General features: G+C 40.6%; 1 protein-coding gene across 8 annotated transcripts in view; it reads left to right on the top strand.

Moving 5' to 3' along the window:
- The window catches only part of ZNF385B (zinc finger protein 385B), a 342,481-nt gene extending 331,789 nt beyond the window's left edge, over positions 1–10,692 (top strand). For all 8 annotated transcript variants that reach the window (XM_084892614.1, XM_084892609.1, XM_084892607.1 and 5 more), the window contains 4 exons: positions 4,421–4,675; positions 6,854–7,032; positions 7,615–7,716; positions 9,155–10,692. In XM_084892614.1, coding sequence (XP_084748740.1) covers positions 4,421–4,675; positions 6,854–7,032; positions 7,615–7,716; positions 9,155–9,370 — 752 coding nt within the window. In that variant the 3' untranslated portion in view covers positions 9,371–10,692. The remainder of the gene's footprint in view (positions 1–4,420; positions 4,676–6,853; positions 7,033–7,614; positions 7,717–9,154) is intronic.
- Positions 10,693–13,927: the final 3,235 nt, after the last annotated feature.

The raw sequence follows: 13,927 nt of genomic DNA, 5'->3' as shown, positions 1-13,927 counted from the left end.
GAAAAGTGACAAGTGCAGGCATGTCCTCTGTTTGGCTCAAATAAACTCTCAGAAAAGTTCCCAAAAAACAGAACTAAAAGTGACAAGTTCATTACTATCAGTGCCAGTTTCAACATGGGAATATCTGGAGGTGCCACTGTTTTATCTGAGTGTGACACTGACAGTTTCTGCTCCCCAACAAAGTGGCACAGGGGACAGTGGGGCAGTTGTCATGCAGACCTCAGACAAGGAGGGCAGTTGTCATGCAGACCTCAGACAAATGACAGCCATATTATTGGGCCACAAAGTCACTGCAGGGTGTAGTTCAATGGTCAGGACCCAATTGGCATAGGCTTTCAAATGGAGAGAGTAGGGATGTCCAAAGTCAGAATGGTAGCCTGGCAGAAAATTGCAGCCCTGGACTGTTTTTGAACTTCAGAAATTAGTAACCTGGCTTAAGTTATTTAAAATGAGTAGGTTTCTTTGTTTCTCAGGATAAGGACATACAGATTCTGACTTAGTGAAGAGTCGCTTTAATTTATAGGTAATTTTCTCTGCTTCCAGGATTAGTCTAAAAGCTAAGATGTAAAACTTAGATAGAAATGTAGTTCATCAGGAATTAGCAAGCTTCCCAGTGATTAACTGTGCTTGAAGACACCGAGTTTCTGGAATTTGGCTCTAGGCATGATGACATGGCATTGTACATGAAGGGGCCACCGGCATCAGATTCGCCCAATATGTAATATTGGGCATGTTTTTTTTTGTTTGTTTGTTTTGTTTTTTATTTTTTGTGTTAGGATATTAGTCCTCTGAGGCTGTATTTGAGTCATATAGTGCTCAGTTTGATGAATATGTGGGTTAATTTGAGTAAAGTTTCTGAAATAAAAAATACTGATTTTTTTATTAAAAGCTGATTTCCTTCACATGGTTTATCAGCTGGATATGTTAACAGCTCCCCAAAAAAGGTTTTCAAAATGTTGAAGTAAATTAACGTGGAACCTCCCAAGGAGGCTACTTTGAAGAAATAAATGCACTTGGCTGCATAAATTATGGATATCTGTTACAAAGGGCAATTCTGATGTAGCTGAGCAAATTTTGCTTCAAAATCCTGGAGGATAAAACCTTTGAAAAGGTGTGTGAGTAATCAGGAAATAATTAAGACAGTCGGAGCCCTGCTTTATGTGAGGGAATACTTGAGAGTGGAATTTATATTAACCAGAAGTTGCTGATGACATGCCTCTTATTAAAAAAACACACGAAGTAAACAGTACATTAATTAAATTTTCTAATACACAAAATAAGGAGGCTTTAAAATGCCAGTAAGGAAAGAGAAATGATATAATGGGATTTAATAAAAAATATCAAGCAATTAAAATGAGGAATAACAAAGTTAGGTGTTGTTGTCATCATCTATGATGATACCAGATATTCACCAGGCAGACTCCACTTTCTAACACCTAAGCATTCCCTCATGTTTCACTTATTCCACCCATTCACCTCCCTCTCCTTTTCATCCCCTTCTATGCTTATCTAAATCTGACCTTCAAAGCCCAGCCAAAATGCCACTTTCTTCATGAAAAATGTCTCCCTTTTCCTAGGCCAGAAGCATCATTTCCCCGCTCTATGCTTTCATGCCTCTTACTAGCTTCCATCCTAAATTAGGCATCTCTCAATGACTGTCTCATTTCCCGTGCTAAACTGTTACGTTCTTCAAGTCTATACCTACAGTCTAGCACCTTGTCAGCAACTAGCATATTGTTAATATGCCTCTGTTAATGAATTAATGACCGCTTTTGAAAAAGAGATATGAAAAGGAAATGTTATATTTTCCTTAAAGAAATAGGGATACAGAGAAAAAGATTCAATTTTGTTCATCTTCTCAATGATACCTGAGTTGGATAATTGTTGATAGGGTAAATGCTTTCATTTAAGGAAAATAAGCCTTAAAACTAAACTATGGTTTTAAAACACTACCACTCATGAATAGCTAGAGAAAGCATCATGCTCATTTATGCCACCTACTAACCTGTGGGACATTATTTAATCTATATGAGCCCTAGTTTCCTCACATTTAAGAAAGAAATAATCATTTGCTGCCTTGCCTGTTTCACAAGTTTGCTGTGAGAGATAAGAAGACAATGTAAGTGATAGTACTTTGGAAATCGTAAAATTCTTTGTTAATGTAGGAACATATGGAGGAGATCAATATAAGGGACATTAAAATAGTAATATGAAAAAGGGAAAACAAGTGACTAAAACAGGTCAGATTCTTTAGGTCAAATTTATATGAAATATTTTATGAAATGTTTGAAGGAAAGAGTTTGCTATGCAAAAACTTAAGTTTCCATCGTAAGAAACAGTAATGCCATAAGGGCAAGTGTTAAGATTACTGAATAATTTCAGTTGGTGTGTTCTATAAAATTGCAATTTTAGTCTGAGGGGTCCTTATAGATAAAAGAGTTCCAGGCCTGAAGGAATCTTCAATCTAATTTACTCACTATTTTCATTTAGGAATGATGATTCCATTTCCTTCTCTACTGCTGTTGAGGTCAGTTTAGTGAACATCTAAAATATTTTCCATCATACTTCATGGCATCCTAAAGTTTTAATAAAGTTGCTGGAAAGGAATATAGATTATGGAATCCAAGGATAAAAAGGGATCTGAGCATTCACTTATTCTAACTTGAAATTCATCTGTAGAATTCCTGCTATCTCTGGTCTTGACCTGGATGGATCCTAGGTAGAAAAAGGGATGGGAGTCAACAGCTGATCCCTCAATCAATTAAGTAGAAATGTGATCTCCTTTTAGTTTTGATGTGTGTGAAAACTTTGGCCTGCCTGGTATGCAGAACAGACACACTGTCATGTTGCTATTTCCGTGGTCACACCTGGCCTCTTGGCCATCATACAGTTCCCATGGTACACAGCTCCAAATTAGCTAGGGCAAGGGACAAATACATCTTCGGGTTTAATTCCCTTTCTCTCTTAATGAGAGTTTATTAGCATATCTATGGCCATTTTCTAAGAGCATCAGCTCTAGTAGGATTAAACCTGTGATGGATTTTGCTGTTGCCTAAGAAGTTCCCTTTTCTTTCCCAAAGGAGCCAATGAACAGAGCTTCTTGAATAGCAAATGAATCCCGAAGAGTTAAAGTCACTCTGGCCCCTCATACAGACTGCATATGGGCCTTGAGGATTATAATCATTTAGTAGCTGCATGATCAAAATGCCAGATGTCTGTAACTTACTTGGTTTAACCTTATATTGTGCTTATGGTTAATGTCATTATGGGTTGCTGGTTGGGGAGAGATTAACCAAAGAATTTGTATGCATATATGCATAACCCATAGACTCAGACAATAGTATAGTGAAGGCTTGGGGGAGGGAGCAGGTAAGGAGTGGAGGGGGTCAATATGGAATAAAAAGGGGGCATCTGTAATACTCTCAAAAACAAGGTTAATTTTTTTTAAATATATTTTTTATTGATTTCAGAGAGAAAGGGAAAGGGAGAGAGAGAGAGACATCAATGATGAGAGAATCATTGATCGGCTGCCTCCCACAGGCCTCACATTGGGATCAAGCCTGCATCCCAGGCACATGACCTTGACTAGAATCAAACCTGGGGCCCTTTAGTCTGCAGGCTGATGCTCCATCCCCTGAGCCATGCCAGCCTGGCAAGGTTAAATTTTTTTTAAAAAAGAATTAAAGGAAGCAGAAAACAGTTCACAGAAAAAGAATAATAAAATGGGTTTTGATAAAAATAGAATATTATACAGAGATTTATACAAATATTTGATTAATATAATTAAATTTATACAAATATTACACAAAAATAGAGATTTATAACTTAGAGGGTCAGTAGTAAATACATATAATGGAATCTTTGCATCCTATATTTTAGATAAATCATTTCCATTCAAAGAGCAGCAAAAACTTAACTAATCATAACCAAAATAAACCATGTTTCTATCCTCCTCTTTGCCACACATGCCAAACTTGAAATATTTAACTTAGTATAAAAATTGAATTTTAACTTTAACTTTATATCCATTAAAATACGAGTAGTCAAATGGAACTCCTGTTGCCTAATGACTTATTTCATGTCTAACAGATCATGTCATCATATTGGAAGGTATCTGGTTTCCCTATATATTAAAGATATCCTGGAGCAAAATTTACAATTCAAGGATATTAGATAGAAAGTTACCTGCTTCAAGTGGGAGAATGAAGTCATTTTTCATATCACCATGACCTTGGGGTGCCCTGATACGGAAACTGATGGCATGGGATTCTGTTTTAATCAGATTTGATGGACTAAACTCTGTGCTGGGGTAGAACCAAATATAGAAATCAAAATCTTATTTTTAACTCTTTTATTGTTCATTGATCTGTGTTGATATGGTACATGAGGCTTTAATACCATTTCTCTGTGTCTCTCTTAGAAGACAGAGGGAAGCTAAAAGTCAGCAGTTCCAGCCAGCCATCAAACTCTGAAGGTGGCTCGTTTCTCCTCAAATCTGGCACAACACCCCTGCCACCCCTGCCACCCGGAGCAGACACTTCTCCCTCCAAGAGCACAAATGGAGCTCCTGGTTCTGTCTCTGAATCAGAAGAAGAAAAGGCCAAAAAATTGCTTTATTGTTCACTATGCAAAGTGGCTGTGAACTCCCTGTCACAGCTAGAGGCACACAACACAGGTGAGTGACTATTGTTGGGATGTAAATAATGTGCATAACAAAATACAACTTTTCCCTTCAGAATACATTGGGTGTTCAAACATTAGCTTAGTTCAGTGTCTTCTCTACTTTTTTGATTCACATGTATGATTTTGAGAAATGCCTAATCATATTGACATTAGAAGCAGCAAGGCAAAAGCAGATTGGAGATAAAATTTGTTCTATTCTATATTTTCTAAATGTACCTAATACCTCCCCAAACTCACTACAGGGAAATGACAGGATAAAGATATACTAGTATACCTATGCACAATGTTCACTGCAATACACTTACAAGAGAAAAAAACAGAAACAACCTAAAAGTCCCTCAGTAAGAAAAACTACACTAATAAAAGGAAAATATGCAAATTGACCATCACTCTGCTTCGCCCACCAGCCAATCAGAGTGAGTATGCAAATTAACCCAACTAAGATGGCAGCCGCCACAGAGCTGGAACAAGCAGGAGGCTTGGGTTTCCCCCCAGCAATGGAGGAAGCCAAGTTTCCTGGCTGGCCCTGGCTACTGCTCAAGGCTACCAAGTTTCAATTATAGAAGAAAAATAAATCCCAGATACCTGCTTCCAACTGGCCCTGGCCTATGCTTGGGTTGCTGGGGGGCATGGCCAGCCTGCAAACTACCACAGGCCCCTCACCCAAGACCTCCCCATGCCCCAAGGGAACCCCACCCTGATCCGGGACACCCTTCAGGGCAAACCAGCTGGCCCCCACCAGGTCTCTATCCTATCTAATAAAAGAGTAATATACAAATTGACCATCACTCCAACACACAAGATGGCTGCCACAAGATGGCCAGCAGGGGAGGGCAGTTGGAAGGGATCAGGCCTACAAGGGAGGGCAGTTGTGGGCGATCAAGCCATCAGGGGAGGGCAGTGGGGGGTGACCAGGCTGGCAGAAGAGGGAAGTTGGGGCCAACTAGGCCTGCATGGAAGGGCAGTTGTGGGGGACCAGGCCTGCAAGGAAGGGCAACTAGGGGCAATCAAGTCTGCAGTGGAGGGCAGTTAGGGGTGACCAGGATGGCAGGGGAAGGCAGGGGCAATTGGGTTGGCAGGGGAGCAGTTCAGTATCAATCAGGCTGGCAGGGGAGTGGTTAGGGAGTGATCAGGCTGGTAGGCAGAAGCAGTTAGGAGCAATCAGGAAGGCAGGCAGGCGAGGAGTTGGGAGTTAGTAGTCCTGGATTGTGAGAGGGATGTCCAACTTCCCATTTAGGCCCAATCCTGGTAGGGAAGTCAGACATCCCTCGAAGAGTCCCAGGTTGAAGAGGGTGCATGCTGGGCTAGGGACACCCCCTACCTGGTGCACAAATTTTATGCACCGGGCCTCTAGTATTGAATAATTATAGTAGCTCAATATGACAGTTTATATTATTCCATCATTAAAATGTAATTATAGACTGCCGGTGTGGTTCAGTGTGTTGAGGTACTCCTATGCAGCAGACAGGTTACATGCCTGGATTTCAGGCTCAATCCCCAGCAGGGGGCATGCAGAAGGCAGCTAACTAATGTTTCTCATTGATGTTTCTATCTCTCTCCCTCTTCCTACAACTCTCTTTAAAATCAATAAAAATGTATTTTTTAAAGTTAAAATCAATAAAGATAAAAGTGTTTTTTAAAAATATATAAGAAAATATGTCTATAATTTGATATGTAAAATTTTCAGAATATTTAATTAGAATGATCCCAATTTTGAAAAAAATATATATATACTTTATGCTCATTTTTAAAGTTTAAGTATAGTTGGTATACAACAGTATATTAGTTATATTAATTTAGGGTATACAATATAAATACTTGACATTTTTATACCTTATGATTGTTGTTTTAATAATTATCTTTCACCTTGCAAATTCCTCAAAACATTATTAGCTATATTTATATTTAAATACTATAAACTAAGCTAAAAAGAAATCCACTAAAATGATAACTTTGATTATGTCTGGGCCTTGAAAACATAAGTAATCTTTATTTCTGTTTTCCCATTTTTTGCAATGAAAACATGTTAAATTTATAAGAATCAAAATGGTCATTAAACAATAAAAGCATTGGGAAATTCAACCTGAAGATAACCTCTCAAGAATAAGAAAACAAAGAGCTTCATGTTGTTCTGAAATCGCTATTTAATATGTGTCTCTTCCTGTTTTAGGATCTAAACACAAGACCATGGTTGAAGCTCGTAATGGGGCTGGTCCAATTAAGTCCTATCCAAGACCTGGGTCAAGATTAAAGATGCAGAATGGTAGTAAGGGGTCAGGACTACAGAACAAGACATTTCATTGTGAAATCTGTGATGTTCATGTCAATTCAGAAATTCAACTCAAACAGGTAATGTATTCTGAATTAGTAGTCACTGTTTGGGGTCATCACTTGACTGTGTTTCTCCTCACCTATATAATGGTTCCCACTGTGCTCACAGTTAAATCAGCTAACCTTTATGTGCAATATGCAAAATACAGGTGCTCTGTAGAAGAAAAAGTCACTATAAAATATTTGCATACCTATTGTGACTATAAGTCAGACTCCAGACTAGGTGTTAGAGACAGATGAGTATAGAGACACCTGGAGCTCACAGTCAAGCAGGAACTTCTGGGAGACAAGTGAGCCATTCAGCCGATCGTCCAAGGACCCAAAATCTGGTTAGGGGGACTCCACAGTCACAGTGGTAACACCAGGCAAAGTGGGATAAGATCTATACAGAAAGAGGAAAGGGAGAGAGGCATTACAGTTGAGGGGAGCAAGTCTTGACCCACACACTACCTTGGTATTTGTACCTTAGAACTGGGTCCAGCTACCTCTGGTATGAAAGCCTCATAATCATGGTGAAACCAGCTACCTCTATCTGAAAATAGATGTTACATGAAATAGAACTCACATTTAGATTCAGCTAATGCAGCAAACTTTTTTCAGCACATTTCTAGCCGAAGGCATAAGGATCGAGTTGCAGGGAAACCACTGAAGCCGAAATACAGCCCCTACAACAAACTCCAGCGGAGCCCAAGCCTCTTAGCAGTAAGTTCGCCTTGCCTGCTCACCTGTTTGTGGGGCAGCCTTGCTGGGTTGGGCAGATTCTGTGGGTAAGGAGGGCCTAGGCTCTAATTAGTCCTGAAAGGTTTGGAACTTAAACAGCCAGCATAGACAGAAATTGTAGAATGAACTGCTTAGTTGCTGCGTAGGACACCTTGAAGAAAGCTTCCTTACAGAAGAAAAGCTTCCTTAGAGAAATGAACCTCTTCAAGAGCTAATGCCTCACCCTTTTAGGAGCACCTTTTGAAAAGATGACCTTCTTGCCAGGACCGGTTTGGCTCAGTGGATAGAGCGTTGGCCTGCGGACTGAAAGGTCCCGGGTTCTATTCCAGTCAAGGGCATGTACTACCTTGGTTGCGGGCACATCCCCAGTTGGGGGTGTGCAGGAGGCAGCTGGTCGATGTTTCTCTCTCATCATTTCTAACTTTCTGTCCCTCTCAATTCCTCTTTGTGTAAAATCAATATATTAAAAAAAAAAAAAAAAAAAAAAAAAAAAAAAAAAAAGATGACCTTCTTTAGCGTATAAAGAAAAGAAAAGGCACAAGGGCAAGTGATGCCTGTTGGACCTGGGAAAAGGGATTGCTTTCTGAAAACTAAAACTCACCCATTTAGTGTCCTCCACCCTTTTCTCTCTCTCTCTCTCTCTCTCTCTCTCTCTCTCTCTCTCTCTCTCTCTCTCTCTCTCTCTCCTTTCTCTATTCCCCTCTCTATATCCCTCCTTCTTTCCTTCTGCCTCCCCCTCAACCTCTAGGAAGTAAAATAGGTGTGTGTGTTGCCCTCTTTCCGTGTCTAGTAGGCATGTTGGTAATAGGCCTGTTTCACCTGCTCTCAGTATGTGTTGTTATCAGTTTTGGAGTTGTTTTTTGTTTTTTGTTTTTTGCAAAATTACCCAAAGAGCCCTAGCTGGTTTGGCTCAGTGGATGGAGCATAGGCCTGGGTTCAATTTCCAATCAAGGCATGTGCCCTGGTTGTGGGCTCCATCCCCAGTAGGGGGAGGGGGGATGTAGGAGGCAGCCAATCAATGACTCTCTCATCATTGATGTTTCTCTCCCTCTCCCTTCCTCTCTGAAATCAATAAGAAAATATATTTTTTTTAAAAACTACCCAAGGACTTCAGCAATAGGTGCCGTGTAAATACCCAGACAACTGGATTTCATGATCTCCCTGGGACCCAGGCTGACATTCCACCTGAGGGTGAAGCTGGGAGTGGCCAGCTGGAGGCCTTGCTCAGGCTACCTTCCAGCTGCTCTACAGCCTGGTTCATAGGTCCACGCTCATCCACTGAGCCACGCGGGCTGGGCGAGAGTAAAGATTTTTTTAATTTGACTTCTTAATGCCCATGCTTAACTTATAAAATATATATCCGTGTTGCTTATTCAAAACAATCCCCCCACCCCCTTTCCTGGTTTTCTCCTTCCTTTAGGCAAAACTTGCATTCCAGAAAGACATGATGAAGCCTCTGGCCCCAGCCTTCCTGTCCTCGCCCCTGGCCGCCGCCGCCGTGTCCTCCGCGCTGTCCCTGCCGCCCCGGCCCTCTGCCTCGCTCTTCCAGGCGCCTGCCATCCCACCCGCCCTGCTGAGGCCGGGCCACGGGCCCATCCGCGCCACCCCGGCCTCCATCCTCTTCGCGCCCTACTAAGTCTGCACGCCCCGAGTCGGTGGAGGCCGGTTAAGTAGGAACGTTGAGAAGAAGAAAAGCCAAAAGGATTGGGCAATTCAAGCATTGCGTGTTGCAGTGCCCTCACCCAGCCACGAGATGTGAGCCCGACTCCAAAGAATAGCCTCTCCCTAGATTCCCTAGATGCAGGCGTGCTTTTAGGGCCGCTCCTGTCGTGTAGGAATCCCAGCAGCACAGGCTTTCTCTCCCTGTTCCCTCCCCCTCCCCTGCCCCATTCAATCTATGTATCTGAGATATTTGGTTTCTTGCTACTCTATTGGTCAGAAAAAAAAAACAAAACAAACATATAGACCTATATCATTCATTCTCATGACTATTTTTCCATTGAGGGTGATCTGGCTTAGAAACAATATGGAATATTTTCCTGACAGACTTGAAAGGTAGGGTCTTCCTCACATGTCTGTACATAACGCTGGAATCCAACTCAGCCCATGCTAGTGTGGAACAACAACAAAACAAAAAAACAGATGAACACAAGTGCTGCCTTGTGGACCCCATCCTACCAATGGATCACAACGTTTTCTTCCCGGTGTACTCTTATTGACAGGGATTGTGTACTGTTTTAGACCCAAGTGCTGTTGTGTCCTGTGTAGTACTAGATCTGTATCTCTCGTCGGAATTAAACACTTTTTTTAGTTGCTGTGTACATGTTAGGAAGCAAAATAGCTTTGAATTTTTCTCTCTGAGAGAACAAAAGATAAAGTAATGTATTTTTCTTCATGTTCCATTTTATCGGGTGATATTTAAATGAACTAGAAAGCCATATAACATAGCTATAATTACTACCTGTTTGCTATTTTTGTTTAACTTATTTTGTAGCTTCCTCACCCATTTGAGTTGCTAAGCAAATGTATACAAACAGAAAAGAGCTTCCGAAATTGCACATTTCTTTGCACCTCCTGTGCATTCTGCAAGAAGACAATGAATCCATGTATTTCTACGTAATGATCTCCTTCGTTTCTAACCCGTTTTCATTTGTAATGATGCTACATAATCTTGTGGCTCCCTAATGCAATAATGTACAGAAGATGAAAAAAAAAATTTATAATTGAACAATTTGTCTTTCTGTTCACGGAATATGTTGCAGGTCGTGCTCCCATGCTCCCTTTCTAAGCTGATATCCACAAAACTGGAATGTTTGTGATATCAGGGGTAAGAAGTATCATACCACAACAAAACAGAGTAAACTCTTTTTGAGCATCTGTATCTGCAATCTGTAAATGGTAAAATGTCTGTGTATTTTTTTAAATGTACCTTTTCAATAAAAGTACAAAATGTAAAAATATGTTTGTGACTTTCCAAGTGATTTTCTCCGGAGACACCTTCAATTTGAAATCATCTGATGAAAGATTTTGAGTAGGTGCAAAGATTGCTTTTTACATATTTAGCATTTTCCAGCTTATTTATTTGTCATGTTTATTCATTACTGTTCACAGCATCTGTACGAGGCGAGACTTTGCTGCTGTTTTCCCTCTGAATCTCAGAGAAATTGGGCCAAAGTTGTGAGTGTAACCCAAAATAATGGTCGCAGCCTGCCAAAAAATTGGGACTGAATTTTTTAAACTTACCGTGTGTCTTCTAAATCCCTCGACCATCTTTTATTCATATCTGTGGCAATTACACTCTCTTTTTAGAGAATTTTATGTCACTCCTCCCCCTTTACCTTCTCTAATCAGCCCACCCCTCTTTACTTCCACCTCATTCTGTTCTTAAGGGTAAAGATTAGTACATTCCTTTTGTTCTGGTTATCTATTGCTGTGCTAAGAACTACACCAAAATTTAATGGCTTAAAATAACCATTATTTTGTTATAATTTCAGGAGTCAGGAATTCCCACAGAGCTAGGCTGGGCTGTTCTTTTTCTTGGGGCACTGATAAGGAGTCCCCTGGTCATATTGCTTGCCTCCTGTCATGCCCCAACCAGGGGTCAAACACAATCTAGGTATGTGCCCTGACTAGAAATCAAACCTGCAACCTTTACCCCCTCCACTTATTGGGAAATTTTTAAAATGTGCTGCTTATTCTGGCATAGCTCAGCTCTGGTCTCTGAAGAATCTGAAAACTGCTCCAATGTGGGATTGCCCACATTAAAAAACACCCAGTTAAATTTGAATTTCAGATATACAATGGATAGTTTTTAGTATAACATTCTAAGATCATTTAGTATGATATTACATATAGCATAAGTATGTTCCATAAATAAGTATACAATATTTGGGACATACTTATATTAAAAGAATATTTGTTGCCCTGGCTGGTGTGTCTCAGGTGGTTGAGCATCACCCCATATACTGAAAGGCCCCTGGTCCGGTCAGGGCACATGCCCAGCCTGCTGGTTCAGTCTCCAGTCAGGATGTGTCCACAACCAATCAATGTTTCTCTCTCACATTAATGTTTCTCTCTCTCTCTCTCTCTCTCTCTCTCTCTCTCTCCCTCTCTTTCTAAAAACACAATAAAAACGTATTTTTGGAAAAAAAGAATATTTTTGTCTATCTGAAATTCAAATTTAAATGGATGGACTGCATATTTTTCTAAGTCTGGCAACCCTGTCTCAGGAGCATTTCTCTTCATCTCAAGTACCATTATTCTTCAGGAGAGAAGTAATCTCTTGGGTATTAAAAACTAAATAATGAGATTTTAAAGGCACATTGTGAAATGCACTCGTAAATAGGAAGAGGAAGGGATCTGCAATAAATGAGTCAATGATATATTAACAAGGGGAAATGCAGCTACAAAGGCAAATTACTTAAAGTTGTACAGATACCTGTCTAACAATATTAAACTACTAAAGGCCCCATGCATGAATTCATGCAAGGGTGGGGTCCGACTGTGGGTGGTTGGTGGGCTGGCCCTGCCCCCAGTGGGAGGGGGGAGTGGGTAGAGCCAACCAGGGAGAGGGGCTTCAGGCCCTTGGCCAGCTGGCCCCAAACCCTGGTTAAACGCCCGGTCAAGGGAACAATTTGCATATTAGCCTTTTATTATATAGGAGGATTCTAAGAGCAACACACCAAAATTTTACACACCAAACTCATCAGCCCCTGATTTGTTCCTTCTCTGCTCTAAGCTAATTCTTACTTTCTGGAGCAGAAATTGTTATGGTGGTGCGGAATTTTTCTCTAAGAAACTGCTTTAAGGAAAACTACCCTATAGTTAATATAGTTGAGAAAGAGAATCAAGGGATTCCTGTTGAGGGGTGGGTGGGAAGGACAAAGGAGAAAGAGCTGACAGAGCATCAGGTGGAAATTTTGTGCTAAGTAAGACTCTCTTTAGAAGTCTAAGGAGACTCAGTGAGGAGATTGAGTTTGGGGATGTTTTGAAAAATAAGGACCCACACCCAGGGGTGCCATGGGAGAGAGGATTATTGTGGGAGGGAGAGATGGCCAGAAACTATTTGATAGTTAAAGATTAAGTTAGCATCCAGACATACACCCTTGATAAGCACAGGCATATTTAGATAACAGGTGGCAGAATTTCACTTCATCTCTGTAGGTCTGCTGTATGGATTCTGGCCTCTCTTATAGTGTTACTTCCATCGGATGCTTGTTTTGTTAATAAGGTGGCCCTCAATATCAGAGGTGGCATGACCTCTTTGGGAAAATGCCAGTGTCTGGTACCTAGGTGGGCTGAGGAGAAGCTGTGTAGACCAAGAACAAATTCCACAGGGGATGCTTGTCTTTGCCTCCTACCTTCCTCCAAGTAATTAGCTCCATGGGGAAATTCAGGGACATGGCACAGGTTCTCAGCAGCTATGCAGTGTAACTATAGGGAATTGCTCGCATTTCTTTGGCTACAATTTCTAAAGACAGAGTGACAATAAAATGTATTTTTCTACTCCACACTAGGTGCTCAAACTGCATCAAACTTCTGATTGTCAGATGGAATGCATTCTATAGGTACATGTCAATTATTCCTTATAAAAAGTCACTTACCTACAGATGATTGGACAAGCTTGTTATTAAGCCCCTGAATTTCATTTTTATTACAGTAAACAAATAAAATTAGGGTAGAGGAGGAATAAATGAGAATAATACATAATTTGCTCTCAAAAGATCAGAATTCAAATCCTGGCCATGTTATATTCTCATTAGTTTTGTGATTTTATGTCAGAAAATGGATGTTATATCATATTCCCAGAGCATCAGTTCTTCATATATATAGTATAAAATAGATATAATAGTATCCAAGTATCTCAGGATGGTTCTGAGAGCAGCTGACAGCATTTAACCTACAAGGCCCAGAAGTTTCAAACGAGAAAAGGATGATGCAAGCTCTCTTTCCTGTTGAGGAGTCCAAATACTCTCCCTGAGAACTCATTTGGATACCAAGGACTGTTTCACTTTCGACTAAGTATTAACATGGTCTGTGTGGGACTGAACATTAAAATGGAAACTTGTATGATAAATAGGAAGGCTCTATAGTGAAGAAACACTTCGCACTTTGGTTTCTGGCTCTCCAAGATAAAGATTAGTAGGCTTGCCCAGGCCGATGTGGCTCCGTTGATTGGAGCATTGTCCCCTAT

Source organism: Pipistrellus hanaki (assembly GCF_964339955.1).
Source record: "Pipistrellus hanaki genome assembly, chromosome: 8".
Lineage (NCBI taxonomy): Eukaryota > Metazoa > Chordata > Mammalia > Chiroptera > Vespertilionidae > Pipistrellus > Pipistrellus hanaki.
Note: the sequence above shows the minus strand (reverse complement) of the source record. Positions and strands in the feature narration are given on the sequence as shown.